The sequence below is a fragment of the Aristolochia californica genome, unplaced genomic scaffold, assembly GCF_029961685.1.
Source record: "Aristolochia californica isolate CCGP_79_NKW_82.1479 unplaced genomic scaffold, dmAriCali1.0.hap1 SCAF_2, whole genome shotgun sequence".
Classification (NCBI taxonomy): Eukaryota; Viridiplantae; Streptophyta; class Magnoliopsida; order Piperales; family Aristolochiaceae; genus Aristolochia; species Aristolochia californica.
In genome coordinates, this window is record NW_027181881.1 from 40664117 (window position 1) to 40683977 (window position 19861).

The 19861-nt window shown below is 40.9% G+C and overlaps 1 protein-coding gene across 1 annotated transcript in view; it reads left to right on the forward strand.

The window, feature by feature from the left end:
- The window catches only part of LOC137956241 (outer envelope protein 64, chloroplastic), a 45919-nt gene that overhangs the window by 4344 nt on the left and 21714 nt on the right, over positions 1–19861 (forward strand). Inside the window, exon 4 of the mRNA XM_068803636.1 lies at positions 7806–7931. Coding sequence (XP_068659737.1) covers positions 7806–7931 — 126 coding nt within the window. The remainder of the gene's footprint in view (positions 1–7805; positions 7932–19861) is intronic.

Sequence of the window (19861 nt, forward strand, 5' to 3'; positions counted from 1 at the left end):
TTTCCAAATCTCACCTTTGCAACTTCCCTCTGTTTTAGGGCTTTCATCAAACAAAACCTTTCCTCTCTCTTCATCTCCTTAGTCTTTGTTTAGGAGCAACCTGTCCAGCAGCAAGCTTTTTTTCTCCTGTAGCAAGTATTCTTTTCCCCTACTTCCTTTCAATTCTTGTCTTCTGCTTTCATTTTTTCTACTTTGATCTAAATTTTGATTTTGGATTTATGCTCAATTTGTTCTCTTCTACTTGTAGCATTTTCTGTTCAATAATAGCATATGCTGCAATGTAGCATGACCTCAAATTTGAGTATAGAAATCGTTTCTTGGTCATACAAGGATCTTGTCGCATTTTGTTGTTCTGGGAAGATTTTTTTTTTTGATTATATGGAGATGTTGAATCCTGGGATTTAGGGTTCTATGCATTTTATGTTGCGTGTACTTTTGAGTGTCTTAGCACAGATTTTTTTTTCTTTGTTCATTTGATTGGTTGTTTCATCTATTCAATTTATGGTTTTCATGATTTTTTGGTGCCCTGTAGTAGGTTTATACTTTATCATCCAACCTAGAAACAAAGGCTTGTGTGAAGGCAAATATTTGGTGTGTTTATTTTGGTATACTGTTTTATTTTTTTATTTTTTGGATTCCAATTCAGATTTCAGATAGTAACCAAATCTGAATTTTATCCGACGAAGACAAATTTGGAATTCCGACTTCAGATAGTTCCTCGGTATTTGGATTTCAAATATCCAGATATCTCCATTTCAAAAAAAAATAAAAATCCAGATATCTGCCAATGAATCAGATTCAGAATTTCAATATTTGGACTGAATCTAGCCGGTTGATAGCCCTATATAACACATCCAGAACATACTTTCGTTGGGACAAAATTATCTTAAATTGAGACTGCTTCACTGCAATGCTTTGAAAAAGGTTATGCAATCTAGGCTGTCATATTTCTTGTCTCATCCTTATCGCATCTTGTACAAATCGTATTATCCACATAGGAAACCATGAGAAGTTGACCATTATTTGTCTTTTCACAAATACTGAATGATCTACTACACACTTTTAAATCCAATTCCACCCCCGAATGGACTGAATTTATTAAACTATGCTTGGGAGGATTGTTTTCGTCTATAGATTGATTTCTTCAACTTAAGCACCTCTTCAATCACAAATTGGGGTATTTGTTCATATAAACTTCTTCCTACAAGTTTCCATTTAGGAAAATGTTCCTAGCTTTCAATTGAGGCAAGGTAGTGTAAATCCCCGATGTCAACCAAATAAGGCATTAGACGATAAGAGGTAATCCTAAACATTGTGGATATCTCTTCTCATCATTATGTCCAGTTTTCTACTAGAATGTGAAGGCGGGATTGGACCTTTAAGGAGAGGAGGAAAGTTGCATCTTTGGAAGGGCTTATCAAACTTTATATTGCAATATGTATCTATAAAGTGCACTAAACTCCTTTTACGATTTGATGTCTTCCTAGAATATCAAAGTTTGAATGAGCAAATGTTTGTTACAACAAGAAGCTTCATTGCTGAATTCTACCAAAGAAAAAAGTTTTGTTGCCAAAGGAGTTCTTCCCTTCTTTCCATATGTATGTTCTTCTCCTCTACGAGTGCGTTTGAGGTTACTCTGGCAAGTCAGAGAAGGTTTCCCTTCATCTATAAAATAGCTGCCTTGGCAAGTGCTGGAATATGAAAGGTGACTAATGCGTTCAAGATTCTTTCTTGCATCCTTTGAAGACTGATGTGTTTGAGTTCCATAAGAGATCTTTGGTTCTTTGGAACTTTGTACTTTAGTCAGGACGTGAAAGGTAGATTTTTTATTTGCCAATGGATCTCTGTAGGGAAAACCATAGAAAACCAACAAAGAAGATCTTTGGATGGACACTAGGATTCACTTGAAGTAGAAGGTGGTGTTTTAGAGGTACATGTCTATTCAACAATAAATATTCATTTCTTCGCTATATTTTCAAGTATTTCTTCACAGTAAGGTGTAAGCGAACATGAAAAGGCAAGAATTTGTGCTTTCTGCACTTGCAAGAAGAAAGAAGTAGATTGAAGACGAGACCTAACATTGGAGAACATTGACCTCTGGACACCCCGATACTTTTGATCTCGATGCGAAGGTAAGATCTTTAGTGGTGTAGCAACATTTGAGAACAAAATCTTTGAGTGAGATGTTGAAAGAAGAGCCAACATTGGGTCCCCTTGAGATCTCATCAAGTTGATTCCATGCAAGGCAGCAAGAAGAGTTTGAAGACCCGAGTTCCCTCAACACACTTCCCAAGTTGACTCAATTGCAGTAGCAGCAATGAAGAAATCAATTCTATACGATCTTCATTGAACCAACTCAACTCTTGCCTACACAAGATTACTACACTCTTTGAGTTAGATGTTGGTCATTGTGCTCAATCAGGTTCACCAAAGTTTGGACAAGGAAACTTTTCTATCGTTAAATGGGCCAACAAAAGATCGGTATGACTTATGGGATGTTCGTTCTTGATTTGAACGTGATGGCTTTGCTATACCGGATCTTAGATGTGACAAAAGTTTTGAAGGAATCAATAAAAACTTGTAATTTTTCAATGGAAAATTTGTAGAATGCTAAGGGTGTCAATTTTATCCATTGACCTGACTTTTCATTTATTATTTATTACTTGGAAAGTAAACACAAATCGAGTTGGAGATGAGTGAGTGGGAGAGAAGGAACATGTGAAGGCGAGGAATGCGAGATGCAAGAAAGGAAATGATGCAAGCATTTGTCAGAGCAGCAAGGGCAATGCGATGGTTGCCGCGATTTGCAAGTTTGTGGCTTCTGGGCGACTTTGTTCGGCGGGTATCATTTGAGGTATAGTTGAGGAGGCGAGGACCCCCCATCCTCACATCTAGTGTGGCGTTCTGAGGACCGAGGAAGATGAAAACTACGACAGCGGTTGGAAGATTGTTCAAAGGAAAGCAAATCTATTTAAGAGGCGAAATGGATTTCATTGCTCTTATAGAAGTGCTACTCTTACTATAATTGAATTTGAAAGGGGATTTGGAACTGCAATTAGTGTTATTGTAAGAATGGAGATAAGCGTTCCTTCATCTCCATCCCTAGTGTGGCGTGCTCCTCTTTCATCATGTAGTTTGAGCGGGTCTCCTCTGGTAAGTACTCTCAAAATTGCTCGAAGGAATTCTGGTTTGGAAATTTAGTCTTCTACTTCTCTGTGTTTGAGTACAATTGCAAGCGGGAACATAAGATCATTTAGTGCCAAGAGGACGTTATTCTGTCTCGCCTGTACATTCCCCAAGACACCACATCTCAGTTTGGATGGAGCCTCTTCCTTGATTGCCTGCGAAGTTTCTCATTGCCAGGCCCACCTTTCCTAACTGTACACAATCTCTGGTGCTCGGACGGGAGCTGCCAACCTTCTGGAAATTAATGTCGGTGTTGTGACTCAATGTGCCACAACCGAGTCATACCCCACCCACAACTCAACTCACCACCCATTGCTGGCAAGGAGACCTTTGGTTCATCAACATCCCTTCTCGCTTTCTGACACAATTTAAATTCAAAATTCAGTTTTTTGAGCCTTTCACCTACTCCCACAGGCCAACCCGACCAAGCTGATAACATTCAGGCCCGTCTGACAGCGCTGTCCAGGCCAGCTTGCACAACCCGTGACTCCCTTTGCACCCCACAACTGTGTGAAACTTTTGACTTCTTTTAATCCCATTCCAAGGACGCAAATAGCCCTGTCAACAAACACTTATTTTGTCTGCCAACCCAATACCAATTGCAACTCTTTGATCTCTCTCAATCACCCCCACCAACTTTGTAACTGCCACCCACCACAATGACAAACTGTCCCCAAATTTGTCATGATGCTGGCAACCAACTGGACCCTGGACCACTCACAATTGAGTCATCCCTTAACACCTCGCATCCCCCTCTTCAAGATAACTTACGATCCCCTTCTCTGTTAGTGCCCCCTTCTTCACATATTAATAACCCAAACAATATAGAGGCCACCTCTCATGCCTGCATTCCTGAAATGAACACCTCCCACCCTCATTTCCGCTTCCCATCTACAATCTCGTGTACCCCTCCGACATTGAGTCAGCTACCTCACAAACCGTCAAGACCAAATCTCTGATCCCCATCCAGAAGTTCCAGAAATATTGTCCCCTCTGTTAGTAACCTATCAAAGACGTTGAAGGGGGCAGCCAAGGAGGCTGTTGCAAGGCGAACCCAACAATCCACTCCAATACCTCACTGATCCAGCAACCGGAAGGTTAATCTTCCACCTGCCGAGAGAGCGCTCTTTCAGTCCACTCAAAAGCAAAATCACTCTTTCAGACTATTGCTGAACTTCAGTTTGAAAGACACAAGTGCGATGATGACACTTGGCAGCAAATGATGGAATTGCCTAAAATAATTGGAGTTGTCTACAATGGAAGTTTACCTGGTGATGAGGGTACTTTGGAGTGCCAAAACATGCTTATTGTGTGCAGGAGAGAACATGCGAGAGAGCGTCCCGTCCCCCCCCCCGGCACCATCACTTAGGCAGGACTATCGCAACCACCTTCGACGCTGGCCGAAGATGTGACGAAGCAGCGTCGTGTAGAACTGAGAGAGATTCCAGCTAGTACGACCAATGGGCTACTATCACCGGCCTTCCTGCTGAGCTCTGGCAGAACATGGCATTCTCAAGAGTCATCTCAGAGTTTGGCTCCATCATTGCTTTGGATCACTGAGCGTTGACACCGTGTTGATGAGGCCTGGATTCTCATCAACCCTTTTCGTCCTTGTGAAGCACATTACTTCATATGCATTATGGTGGACAATGCATGGTTTTGGATCCGCATAAGCATTGCAGTTGTGGATGATTCAGAAATGTGATCTCTTAAACCACAGTCGAGCCTCGAGAAAACCCTCAGCCAATCAATGCTTTGGGAGTAGCACCTACGGACTCTGCCCCCCCCAGTAGATTCGATCATCCCCAGGCAGCTTTGAAGCTAGCATTGGAGCTATTCTCGTTGACCCCCCTGACTCTCCTTCCCACTTATTTGCCACACCACTCAACCCCACCCCCCCGGTGTTATGGACTCTCCCCCTTACCTCTGAGAAATCCCCACCCCGAAAATGACCTCTCTGACATAGAGTCAGGAACTAGTGAGCGTGCTCCCTGTGGTGCACACAAAATCTTTCTCCTCCTCCCCTTGCCACTTACCACCGCCAAAATAGAGGTCAACTTAGACATCTTCTCTAGGGAGGACCCAATGCTGCTACTTGATACCCCTGCGATCCAAAGACGGGGGGCTTCATCTTTCCAGAGTCAAGTGAAAGATCTCAAAATTTTGTGACTGCTCTCCAGTCAGAACAACATAAATATAGAAACCTGGGCCCAGATAATGGAACTTGCCAAGGTGATGGGCACTGTCTTCACGGAGAACCACCCGTCTGAGAAGTCTAAGAAGAAGAAAAATGATCAATGATTATTCTCTCCTGGAATGTTCGTGGAATTGGGTCCTTGCGTCGCCGCGCTTCCATTCGAGACCTCCTTGCCTCTACCAAGGCAAATGTAGTTGTACTTCAAGAAACCAAGGCGGCTTCTCTACCCCTTGGCTATATCCGCGAGTTGTGGCTGCTTAAGAAGCCCGAATGGGTTTTAGTGGATGCGGTGGGATCAGCTGGTGGCATCCACTAGTGGGCACCAGTAACATTGAGGTGTTCGATCGTTGATGTGGCACCTACTCCCTTGGAATCAAGCTGAGAGAAAGGTTCAAGGAACATTTGGTGCCTAGTGGGTGTTTATGGCCCTACCAGACACTATGAGCGACATATCTTTTAGGATGACCTCTTGAGGACTTGTCTGATGTGGCATTTTCCTCTGATGCTTGCGGGCGACTTCAACGTCACCTGCTTTTGCCATGAGAAGTCCCCACCCTCTTGGAGAATCACAACCTCCATGAGGCTATTTGCAGACTTTATTGGCTGTTGGGACCTAGACGAGATTACCCTATCTGGGAAGACCTTCAGTTAGTCAAACGATAGACAACCCCCTGTCCTCTCCAAGCTTGACTGCTTCTTAGCCAACAATGCCTCTGGCTCCAACTATACGTCAATGTCATAGGCAAAGTTCTCAATCGAGTCATTTATGATCACTGGCCGATTATGGTGGATGCCCACTTCGGCAATTGCACCCCCCACCCTTCAGATTCAACAATTCTTGGATGGCTGACCACTCTATGCGGTCCTTCTATCTTATGCTGGGCAGGTGGGCATTGCTGATTCAAATGAAGTGAATGCTCTTTTATTCAGCCTCCAAATTTTCAAGGACCGTCTCCATGGCAAACTGCTTATTGAAGGAGACTCAAAGATTGTCATCAGTTGGTGTTCTAAAGATAGCTCCCTTTCTTGGCGCCACTGGCCTATCATCGATTGTATTGCCGACATTGTGTCATCTATTCATTGTAATTGGAATCTCATTCCTTGATCTAATTCTTTGGCTGATAAATTGGTACAATTCGGTACCTCCCAACAATCTCTCATTGTTTGGGAAGACTTTCCCCCTTTGTAATCTGCTCGTTTGAGCTTTTGTCTTAAAAATTCAGCATCATCTAAAAAAAAAAAACAAAAAAATCCTAGACTTGGCTTTTTCCTTGTTACCCAAGTGCTGTGTTATGAGGAAATTAGGTAAATTTTCATGCTTCTTCTCCAGTATCAATGGTTTGCTTAGATTCTCTTTTAGCAGGATCCCTTGAGCTTACTTTTGATGGCAGCGCATTTAGGAACCCTGGTATGGTAGGTATTTGTTATCATGATGATGCTATTAAGTTTGCTTTCTTGGAATCTATTGGCCTGGGAGATGCTATGAAGGCTGACATTCGTGAATTTCTGAAGGGAGTTCTGATTTATATTTAGCATTCTAATAGCTCTTTGATTGTTGAAGGTAGTTCTTTCACTGTTATCTCGTGGTGCAATGACTGCTCTTTACCATTCTGGCGTCTTTGATATTATTTGGGGAGATTATTCATCTTTGTAAAGATTTGGTTATTAGTTGGGTGGATGTTATAAGATCAGAAAATTCTATTGCTGATATATTAGATAAAGTTGTAGTTTCCAGTTCTGGTTTTGTATTAAGGGACTCTCTTCCCCTCATGGTTTGGGCCCTTTTTTTTTAATGAACTACCACTACAAAAAAATAAAAATAAAATCGTAGACATAATGTAAAAAAACATAAATATCTTTAGTTCCTAACATGCCTAATATTCCATATTGTTGCGCTAGGGTAGAATTTTACATTTGTGAGAACTTTTCAGTGTATCTTTTCTATTTTTTGTTTTTAAAATGATGATAGTTTTGTTCAAAGAAGAAAGGGGAGACAAAAAATACGTCAACACATAAGCATAAACATGAAAGAAGAAAAGAATAAAAAACAGGATTGCAAAGATCCGTCTGATACTATGCAGTACTGTCCAGAAATCAAAATTAAAATAAATTAAAATGTATAGCAAAATCTACTTTTCAAAAAATAAGTAACGTTATAACATGTTCTAATCTGAAGCCTCAAGCAGTAAGGGGTTCTCCCACAGCAAGATGCTGCAAGAGAGCTTTTTATAAATTTCTTTTTTTCTCCCCATTTTGAAGGTATCAAATGAGTACTTCAAGTACTTGCAGCCTTTAGTTCTCTTTCATTTTTTTATCTTCATTTTTTTTATTTTCTCTCTCTCTCTCTCTCTCTCTCTCTCTATGTGTTTCTGTATTGATATATTTGTTTCTATTGTTTTCCGCTAACTGATATACCCCTCAGGTATTGATTCTATTGGTGGTGTGAGAGTCCCTGCTGCATGTTGTGGTGTCCTTGGCTTTAGGCCTTCCCATGGTGCTATCAGTAATGCTGGGGTTATTCCTGTGTCACCAAGTCTTGATACAATCGGTAAGCTCACAAACAATCGTTTACAACTTCTTGTTGTACGAGAAGAACAAATGTTGTCATAATACTCTTTTTAATACATGAAGTTGCTTGAAATTTTAACTATTATTATTTTCTTTTACATTATATTTATGAAGAAAAAGATGTTACTACCCTGATATTCATATTGGTGGAAAGTAATGATGTTGCTAGGATAAAGGTACACTTAGTAGCACGAGGGGACAGTTTATCCAGTTCATACTTAAGAGCATGAACAAAGCAAGCACAACTGAACACTATTGGAACAATAGTAAAAAGAGGTTTATCAGGACATAATTTTCATAGGAATATCTCTCCCAAGAACACTTGAAGGTATTTCATTGTCAAGTAACAAGTTGTAAGAATAACTTATCTCCAATATAACAGTTACTTTCATTTGCAATAATAGAGAGCGAGCAACATCAAGTGGATGCCAATTTAGTCTTTCGGCTAGTTCATTCTATTGTGGAGCCCAAACACAAGATGTTTGGTGCATAATACCATGAGAAACCCAACATGTTTGAAATTGAGCACTCTACAAATTTTTTGGCATTATCAGAATGTAACTAGTGTTAAAGTTGCAAGTGTCAAGGGTATTTTGGATATTTTACATACTTGGTTTTCCCTCAGCGTTAGGAGAGTATTTGTCTATTTTTTATGTATATTAGGTTCAATTTTCAGGTTTATATGCTGTGTACATTAGCAGATATAAGTAATTGTATATAGAGGGGCATTTATGTTATTTTTTTTTGAAAGAAGGGTGTGAAAATATATTGCAAAGAGGAGACAATACAATACCTAGCTAAGGTGGCCTTCCTCCACAACAAGCTGTTGGAGGGAAACGCCCCTTTTAGCTTGAATATCTGCTAAATAATTAGCAGATCTAGGAATGTAATTCCACTTACAGTGTATTTGGGAAATTAAAATACATATATCCTCATATAACTCCCAATGCCGCCAAGGAGGTTTTGAAGGCTTCGTACACACCAATTGATAACTACTTTTGAATCGCCTTCAACGCAAAGAATGCCCTCCGTCTTTTGCTTGAAGAGTTTTAACCCATTATACAGCCCGTGTAACTCGACACTCGTTGAATCTGATATACCAATCGGACCCGCATATGATAAAAGAAGGTTCCCACTTTCATCATGAATCACTCTTCCAAATCCAGCAGGCCTGGGGCATCCAAACGCACTTCCGTCAAAGTTTAATTTGAAGTGCCCCATTGGTGGTTGAGCCCAGGTTCTCATAATAGGAGGTCGTGACGGAATAGACATTTCCGCAATAAGTCGCCAGTTTTCGCGCAAATTTGATCCTTGTAAGTTACAAAATTCCTTCTGTAAGAGTACCCAAGAGGACACTTGCCCAATGATTCTATTACATAAAATTTTCCAGGGAAGAGATTTTTGATTAAATTTTCTGTTGTTCCTCTCTTTCCATAAATTCCAAACCATGTGCCCAACACAGCTAGAAATTAATATTTTTTCAAGTTTGGGAAGACGTGCACTTGTAGTAGTGAATATTGTGGAGTTTAAGGATTGAGAAGGGCAATATTGCAACCCAATTTTGTTCATTAGTTCGGTCCAGACCAGGTGGGCATATTCACAATGCAAAAGGGTATGATAGGCAGTTTTAGGGGAGGGGTCCGAGACACTATTTCCGCACTGAATTAATGCGTTGGAGGTTAAGATTTTTTTCCGGCAAGCGGTCCATATGAAAAACTTTGCATGAGGTGGAATGTGTGGAGACCATGCAAACACAGCTGGATGGACTGATTGATTTGCTTGGGGAGAGATCATGAAGTGGTAGGCAAAAGCAGTAGAGAACCTACCTTGCCTGCATGGCGTCCAAATTAGAGTGTCTGATGAGTTTTTGATTCTTACTGTAGGGAGATTTGTGACAAGGTCTGCAACTTCCAAAGCTTCATCATCTGTTAAGGCTCGTCTGAGATCTAAGTTCCACTCACCAGAGGTCAGCTGTTGCACAGAAACGGTTGCATCCTAAACTCTTGACAGGCGATAAATATGTCCATGACTATCTTTGAAACTACTTGAGTCAACCCACCAATCTATTCAGAATTTAGTTTGACGACCAGAACCAATGTGGCATTTGATCGCGGATTTAAAGACAGGCAGGAGTTGGGCAATCTTCTTCCATACAGGGGATAATTTGTAGTATCTCCCACCATCAAGCCACCAACCAATAACTTTCCCAGATTTGGCTTCGACAATTTTCCGCCATAACAGAGTAGGTTGCACATTTAATTTTCAGATCCACTTCAATAGTAAGGCAGAGTTGGTAGTTGCAATATCCCGGATCCCGAGACCACCCATCATAATGGGTTTTCAAACATCATCCCATTTTACAAGACTATTTTCTTTCCCCATTTGGCCCATCCCATAAAAATCTCCTTTTAAGGAGTTCTATTCTATTTCGAACAGAGGCCGGACAGTGATACAATGACAAAAAATAGGAGGGTATGCCATGTAAACAAGATTTAATAAGAACCAACTTACCAGCTTTGGACAAAAATCTTCCTTTCCATGATGCAAGACGGCCTTCGAGGCGTTCAATGACAGGGTACCAGGCGCTTTTTGTTGGTAGGGTAGGGGTCAGTGGCAGACCCAAATAAGTATATGGGAGTGACACAATTTTACACCCCAAATAACTTGCCATTGAGTTTAATATAGAGGGATCAATATTAAATCCAATGATAGAAGTTTTAGCCTAGCTTACCTTTTGACCAGTTGTCAATTCGAAGCTGTTTAGCAGGGCTTTCATGTGAGAAATTTGTCTCATAGAACCTTCTCCAAAAATAAAGTGTCATCAGCATACTGTAAGATCGGGATATCTTGGTTTGCGTCTTTAGAGATAGGGCTAAGCCAACTCGAGCGTTTAGCAAATCGGATCATAGAAGCAAGGTGCTCGCCAATGAGAGTAAAAAGAAAAGGGGACAAAGGATCACCTTGTCTAATCCCCCTTGATGCTTTGAAGAAACCGCACAACTTTCCATTAACGAGGACAGAATATGATGTGGTGGAGATACAACTTCTCATCCAAAATTTCCACCTAGTCCCAAACCCATTCAGTCGAAAAGGTTATCAACAAGTTTCCAATCTACCCGGTCAAAAGCTTTTTCAAAATCTATTTTTAGGACGAATCTGAGCTGGAAAGATTTTTTGAAAGAATCTAAAAGCTCATGAGCAGTCATGGAAGAGTCCAAAATTTTTGTATCTCGGATGAAAGCACTCTGACTGGGATGAATAACCTTTGGAAGGAGGGATTTGAGCCGATTTGCTAGAAGACGACTAATGATTTTATAAGAACTAGCGGTGAGGCTAATGGGTCGAATATCTTGGGGTGATTCTGTATTGGACTTTTTTGGGATAAGACCAATGTAAGATGCTCCGACTCCTCTATGGGTTATGCAGACTTCATGGAAATTGTGGATAAAAGCGTACACATCACTTTTGATCGAGTCCCAGAAACAATGGTAAAACTCACCATTAAAGCCGTTAGGTCCAAGAGCTTTATCTTTTGGAAGGCCGAGGGCAGCCAAATCAATTTCTTCAGTAGTGAATGGCTTTCCTTGATCTACAACGTTTTCAGAAGAGATTCGCTAGAAATCGAGCTGCGAAAGCTTTGGTCTGTTGTAACACTCTTCCGTGTATAGGTCTGGGAAATTCTTCACTAAAAGGTTAGATATGGAGGAACTATCCGTTATCACTTGGTCTATATGACAGAAAGTAGTGATACGGTTAGACCTCCTGGTCGAGGCAATGGAATGAAAAACCTTTGTGTTCCCATCTCCCTTGGCCATCCAGCGGAATCTAGCGCGTTGTTTCCAATGGACCGATTCTAAACTAAGCAGATTAAAATACTCCAAATTTAATTGATTTCTAATTAACAAATCAGGAGGAGAGATAGACCTTTGTTCTTCGATTAGATCCAGCTCAAATATGCGTCGACGAACCGAATCTTTCTGAGAAGCAGCAACAACACAGTGATTTCTTGTCCATAATTGGATCTTTGCTTTAAGCGCTTTGAGTTTTAGAGGAAGAGCCCAGCCCGGGTTGGGATGAGTCTCCTACTCAAGCCACCAGCCATGAAGTAAAGAAGTGAAGGACTCAACAAGGATCCATGCATTTTCGAAACAGAAGGGGATCGTCCCCAAGTAGATGGGCAAGTGTTGATTTGTATAGGCCAGTGATCGGATCCGATTTTGTTTAGGACTTGGCCAGAAATGTTAGGAAAGAGTTGGCCCCATTCATTGTTTGCAAAGAAACGGTCCAACTTTGATAAAATAAGGGGGTCTGACCATTGGTCCAAGTGAATTTTTTTCCAGAGAGGGGAATTTTTGAGAGGCCAAGGCTGCTAATGAAATTGAACAAAGCTCTCATGATGAACAAGGTTCGGATTGCGGGAGGGCTTTTATCTGAGCAAAGTAGAATAGCGTTGAAGTCTCCTGCCAACAGCCAGGGCAGGTCCCATAATTGAATGAGTTGGAAAGCTTCATCCCAGAAGGAAGCCCGATCGCGGTCTCGTGTAGGGCCATAGATGTCAGCCAGCGCCCATGAGGTTCCAAGGGTGTATCGTGGAAACGCAAGCCGATAGAGTAGTGGCCCGGCATAGTGAGGGTGTGATTGTGGAAACGCAAGCCGATATTCTTCGCCGTCCCACGAGCTTCAAGGTAGTAGGAGTAGAAAATTGTCACTAGCTCCGTCATTTCGGAGAAGACTTTCCGAGGGAAGTCTTGTTCTTGTTCTAACAAAAATTGGAGTAGTTCATCCCTCTGCTTGGCTTGAGGGAACATGGTCGAGGTTGAGGTTGGTGGAGGTTCAGACAATGGAGAAGGGATTTTCGTAGGAAAGACAGTGGGAGGGCAATTTTTGTTGGGGGAGGTGGCTTTAGCTTTCCCTTTCTTCCTGTTTCTGGAGTAAGTGTAGGTGAAGGGGGTTATGGAAGTCCTTTTTTCAGCTTCACGTTGGGGTGCGGGTTGAGTATCTGAAGGGGGGTGGGGCATAGGATGGAGGGGGAGCAGATATTTAAAGTGGTTGGGAAGTCATTGGGGGGACCGAAGTCCCAAGTGGGATTTGAGTTGGATGTGAGTCGAAAAGACGAATGATGGAAGGGAGGGACTGGACGAGGCTCGAGGAAGAGTTGCAATTTGACAGGCTTTTTCCAGGGGCGATGGGCTGCAGGGAGTGTTTATGAGAGGTACAAAGTTTGAGGTGAATGGAATGATTTGATGTGAACATGGTGGAGGTGGCAATGTTGAAGGGCTTTGGGAAATGAAACTAGGGGAGGGAGTAGGGGAGGCGGGATTGGTAAGAGTAGTGTATGAAGTCAGTTGATTTAGACGTGAATGGTGGGGGTTCCAAGGATTTTGTTTTTTTTGAATTTGAATTTCGAGACCGAGGAAGGACAGCCGTACCTGACATGTCCAATATTGGGACCCACATCTGAGTTGACTCCGTGATATGTCCCCGAGTTGGATCCGATTGCTGTTGAGTCGACTCAGGCTGAGTCTGGCATAGGGGAGGATCTTCCGAGTCAAAAAACTTGGTCGGAAGGACTTCCAGGCCTCCGAATTCCATGGTGACCCATGCTGTGGTTTTTCCAAAAGAGATCTTAAAAAAATGTGTTTCACTTACTGGTGAATTTGGCCGAAGGAAGATTTTCTCCAGGTGGAGGTTCACCGGTTGGTTTTCAGCCCAGATGAGCTCTCCAAAGATGCTTGTGAGGCATTCCAAGGTATGTCTGCAACGAATTTCAACCGGTATTCCTTTAATGATTACCCATTGCCCTGAGAGGAGAGCTGTGAGTTCTGGCCTCCAATCAACCATGTTTAGGATCGGGGATCCTTCCTCTGTCTTCAACGAGTGTATTTTTCGGTGATCATCTTCTGGGTTGAAATTAATAAGCCATCGCCCGTCTTGAACTCTGGCGATGGCTTTGAGACTGGTGCTTCTCTCTTGGATCCATTTCTGGATTTGTTGACTTGAATGAATTATCAACGTAACCTCTATGACTGCTGCCAGGGACATTTTGCGAGTTCCCTCAATTTCGGCGTGGGCTGGCAAGTGATAGAATAATGGGTTTCATGGTGTAAAATCTTGGGGGGTGGGGGATTGAGGTGTGGTTGTGGTTGATCAAGTGGAGGAGCAGGCGGGGTTGTAAGGTTAGAATTTTTCTGGTGTGAGATGCCCGGTTTTGGGGGGATTTTTTGATGCATGGTTAATTGTCGGAGGGTTTGGTGGAAGAGTTTCATTTTGAGGCTAGAATTAGAATTTTGCGGTAGGAAGATCATACCCATAATCATCGAGCCGCGTCTTTGAGTGATGACACATTCTAGGAAGCCACCGTGGTATTGGGTGTGGAGCTGGAATTCCAGTTTGTCGGTGAAGAGTGATCGGCCGGAGCTTCGTCCCGTTTTGCCAGTTTGGATCTTTTCGAAAATGGCCAAGAAAGAGTCTATTGCGGAAATCGGGAGGGAGATGTAGGAGGTAGCTAGATGTTTTAATTGAGGTGTGGTTGATCAGGTGGAGGAGCAGACGGGTTTGTAAGGTTAGGATTATTCGGGTGCGAGATGCCCGGTTTTGGGGGGATTTTTTTGATGCGTGGTTAATTGCAGGAGGGTTTGGTGGAAGAGTTTCCCTCCGAGGCCGGAATTAGAATTTTGCGATAGGAAGATCATACCCATAATCATCGAGCCGTGTCTTTGAGTGATGACGCATTCTAGGAAGCCACCGTGGTATTGGGTGTGGAGCTAGAATTCCAGTTTGCCGGTGAAGAGTGATTGGCCGGAGCTTCGTCCCGTTTTGCCAGTTTGGATCTTTTTGAAAATTGCCAGGAAAGAGGCCACTGCGGAAATCGGGAGGGAGATGTAGGATTTTTTTTGCTAGCTTGTGAAAGTATACTGATTGCTTCACCGCTTTTCTCTTTCCTTATCCGAAAAGTCAGTTTGGCTTTTCCATTTCGGAATTCAAATCTTGAAGGGTCCTCCACCAAAATCCTTCGCCGTGAAGTTCGCGAAATGACAGTTTGCCATTTCGCTTCCGTGCCTTCTTCAGAGTTACTTTCTTCTTCCATCTTGTCTTCATCCAATTGACGCTCTTGCCGCTGCTGCTTCTCCACACTTGCTGGGCCGTCACCCCATACTGTGCGGTGTCCCACTCGAAGAGGTGGGTCAGACAGATTGGTAGTCTGAGGGTAGTTACTCCGTGTCCTGTTTGGTAGGTGGGGGGGAGTTACTCCTTGTCGTTCCTCCATCACATTAGCTGTAGTATCAACTCAGCAGTATTTCAAAAAAAAAAAAAAAAAAAAAAAAGAAAGAAAGAATGTTTCTTTAGTCCATTTATGTTATTGTCCTAAATTTTCACTTAAGTTTCCTATTTAATAAAGAGAGGTCAAATTTTGACCTTTGAGATGAGGGATGAACACTGGAACACGTCTAAATTCTCTTCTTCCTCTTCTCTCTTTCCTCTTTCTTTTCAATTTTCTCTTCCACTCAATTTTTCATGGTATTAGAGCACAAGATCCATTTGAAGCGAAGTTCTAGTCAAGTTCTTACCCCCTTCTCAGCCTGCATTCACTCTTGGAAGGGGATTTTTCCAATTATTTGCTGATTGAAGTTAAAGGTTAGATTTGTTTTTCGTATTTTGTACCATATTTCTGTGTTAGATTGGAGTTAAAGTTCTTGCCTCCTATTTGTGTGCCTACGCAGACTTTCAAACTAATACTAGGAACTGCATTATCTCCTATTTGCATGGGTTGGTGTGATTTGAAGTGATTTCATGCTATTACAACCTCTATCGTGCATAGTTGTGGCATTGATGAGTTGATGCCTTAAACTTATCAGTTTTGTGTGGGGGTCACATCATTTGCGTAGAGAATTGGTGAGTTTGTGTGATTTTTGTTGGAATCATGTAGTTAAATTGCAATTTCTCAGATTGTTTGGAGTATTTTAAGTAGTAGTTATGTTTAGTTTGGTAGAAGTTATTTCTTTTGTAGAAGATAGAGTGCATTAGGAAGGGAAGAATGCGATTTTTATTACTACCAAACAGTTGAGTGGTTCAAATTATTTGAGTTGGACTTCTAAACAAATTTGGACTGTTATTGAGTCATTATATGCTCAATATAGCAATCTATCTAGGATATATCAGCTTTATGCTTAGTTGTTTGCTTCCAAAAGAGAAGATAGATCTATGATAGATTATTTTGGTGAGTTGCATGGGATTTTACAAGAGATTGTCATTTATCACTCATTCACTACCAATGAAATAGATTATTGGAAGTAGTGTGGTTAGTTCTATGTGGCTAAGTTCCTTGACAGTTTGGGCTCTGAGTATGATGTGGTTCAGGCCAAGATTCTTGTAGCAACTGATGTGCCATCTCTTAACAAAGTGTTTAATTGCTTTATTTAGGCTGAAATAGTAGTAATTCTACCTAGCAGCAAGGACAATAAAGATACAGAGGCAGCAACATTAAGAGGCTAGAGGTGGATGTGGCAGGGGAGGACGTAGTCGAGGTAGAGATAGTTTTGGTTATGGCCAAAGTTGTGGAAAGAGTAGCAGCGATAGGAGGTATGCTCATTGTGAGTGTACCAACCATTACTTAGACAAAGGGTGGGTAAATTTTGGTAAACTTGTTTGGGCTAACTCGAGTGCTACAGAAAATGGGCAGTCCTTGTTTGCTAGTATAGTTGGAATTCTTCTTGGTGCCCCTAATGAGCTTCAACAACTAGGTCAACTAACTGCTTCCTCCCCAATTGTGAACCAAACTATTCCCATTGCTACAGTCACTATGGCCAGTTTAGGTATGCAATCTCTTTGTGGGTCATTGATTCTAGTGCTTGTTAGGTATGCCAATTGTGTTTTCTTCTCTTCAATAATCATCACCTTTTAAAATTGTTACACTAACAAATGACTCTCTTTCTTTTGTTAGTAGTGTTGGGACAATTAAGACTACATCTTTATTTCTAGATTCTGTTTTATTTGTGTGAAGTTGGGTCCAAGGCCCATATCTCACAATGACTAGCCAACTTAGGAAACCTCTTTCCTAACTAATAAACTCAAGATCTTTGTACTAATTAATCCATGTGGGATTATTCCTTAATACTCCCTTTCACGTGTACGCCCTCTTTTTTGTTGCTCTACAAGTGGATAATTTGGGTGGAGGTGAGTACCTGCTCTGATACCATGTGAAGTTGGGTCCAAGACCCATCCCACAATGACTAGCTAACCTAGGAAACCTCTTTCCTAACTAATAAACTCAAGATCTTTGTACTCACTAATCCACATGGGACTATTCCTTAACAATTTGTTGTCTATCAGTTAACTTACAAAAGCTTTGCATAGTTTTGTAACTCTCTTTCCTAGTCATTGTCTTTGAGAACCTTTAGATGCAGACGAGTGGTCCTGGGCGTGAGAGTGGAGGCATCTAATTGGAACGTTCTGTCAATCAATCACCATCAACACTTTAGACTACAAAATCCTCCTTCCAGTTGCAGTTGAGGCTCGGATATCCATCTCCAGAGGAGTTCCATTAATTGTTTCCAGAGTTACCTTCTATTTTGTCTTTTCGATATGATTTGTGTTAGATTGGGAAGCACCATATCGTCTTTTCCTTCTCGTCCACAATGTAGTTGTAGTTTGGTTGAGAATGTTCACTCAAATATATGGCGTTCATATCGGGTTTTGAGTCTTTTTGATTATTTGTATTTTGGTCTCCTTTATTGATGATTATAGTAGGATAACATGTGTGTATCTCCTTCGAGAGAAATTTGAAGTTTTTGATGTATTACTCCAATTTTATAATGAAATAAAAACTTAGTTTGGTGCTTCACTTGGTGTCCCTGATATTGGTAATGGGCTTGAGTATATGAACAATAAGTTTGTATCTTTTTGCATTGCCAGTGGTGATCTTCATCAGTCTTAATGTGTGTAGATCGCTCAACAAAATGGTGTAGTTGAGCAGGAAGAACAACCCATCTATTTAAGGTTGCTTGTTCAATGATGTTTCAAATTAATGTTTCTAAACAAATGCTGTTCTCACGGCTTGTTTCTTGATTAATAGGATACAATCCTTTGTACTTAGTGGACAAATACCACTATATGCTCTGAAGAGGGACAATGAGTTATTTTCTCTTTGCTCACTTGTATTTGGTCTATTTGTCATGTTCATGGTTACTTCATTTATAAATTGTTCCCTAGAGTTATTAAATGTGTGTTTCTTGGTTATTCATGCTCTCAAAAGGGGTGCACATGCTATTGTACATCCACTAGGAAAACGTGTATCTCTGTAGATGTTATCGTTTTTGAAAACATTCCCTTCTTTTCGCAGTTAATCGAGTCTGCTACTCTACGCATGGATGTTGATGTTGTTGCTCCACTTCCTATGGACAATGTTCCAAGGGTTATGCCAGTTCCTACAATTGTTTCAAAATCATCGAAGCCATTGCAAGTATACAAGTGACAAATGCCTTTCAAGAGTACTTCTACCCATGCCAGTGCCTTCCTTGTTCGTTGTTTATGAGGTTAGTGATTTGAATCTTCCAGTTTCTTTTCGCAAAGGTATTGTACCTAAAAAATTACCAAACATCCTACAAATTTGTGTCTTTGATAACTTGTCAGATTCCTTTAAAACTTTTGCACTATCCTTGTCCATCTATTCTATTCCTTCTTTGGTCTAGGAAGCATTGGTGTCACCTTGTTGGAAACAGGCCATGGATGTTGAGATGGGAGCTTTGATTGATAGGGGAACATGGACTTTGTGCGAACTACCACCTGAAGCAACCATAGTAGGATGTTGGTGGGTGTATACTGTGAATTATAAGGTTGATGGTTCTATTGAGAGGTATAAAGCCAAACTTGTGGCCAAAGGTTACATGCAAACTTATGGTCTAGATGTCTTTGAGACCTCTCTTGTTGCCAGAATATCTTTTGTTCAAATGTGCCAGGTTATCTTTTATTTGAGACCTCTCTTGATATAAGAAAATGATTTTTCTATGAAGACTTGTCTCAAGAAGTGTATTTGGAGCAACCTCTTGGGTATGTTGCTTAGGAAGTGACTAGAAAAGTATGACGATTACATAATGCTATCTATGGTCTCAAGCTATCCCAGAGTGTGGTTCAAGAAATTTAATCGTGTGATGATGTCCTTGGGGCTTTAGAGAAGTCACTTGATCACTCATTGTTTATATTAAAGGGGTCCTCTGGCATTGTGTATTTTGATGATATAAGGCTATTTGGTAGTTGCAAAAAGGTATGACAAGGTAAAAAAAATCTTGCAAATTATTTTCAAACCAAGGACTAAGGGAAATACTTAAATGCTTCCATGGGATCAAACTATACTATTTCTTCATAAAGTATACTTCTTTTGAGAGAAAGAATCTGATAGATTTCAGACTTTATAATGTGGCCGAACTGAATACTTTTTCTTCTTTGGCTAGTGTGACTATTGAGTCTTCCAATATTGATATCTTCATCTAGAAAACTCAGATTGAGAATTGGTATAATAGGTTGGAAAATAAACTTACAAATCATTCTTTTGATATATAATTCTCCAAAGTCTCGTTCTTTATGGCATAAAATAGCTCTAAAATTGAAACTTATTGTTGCCGCTTGAACATCTCTTGTAGTTTGACTTTTGCTGCTTCAAATATCGATTTATCTTTGTAGAAAACTTCGATTGCCAAAATTCATTTTCAGTTGAAAATAGATTCAAAGTTCTTCCTGTCAACAGGTACTGGGACATGTAAAAGAAAAAAAAAGGTAGAATACGAACTTAAAACTACTAAAAATTATAAATAAAACAAAAAGATCACATAATCTTTGTGGGTTGACCATGTAAAAACACAAAACCCGCTCTAATACCATGTTGAATTTTTGGAAAAGAGAAATGCTCCACTAACT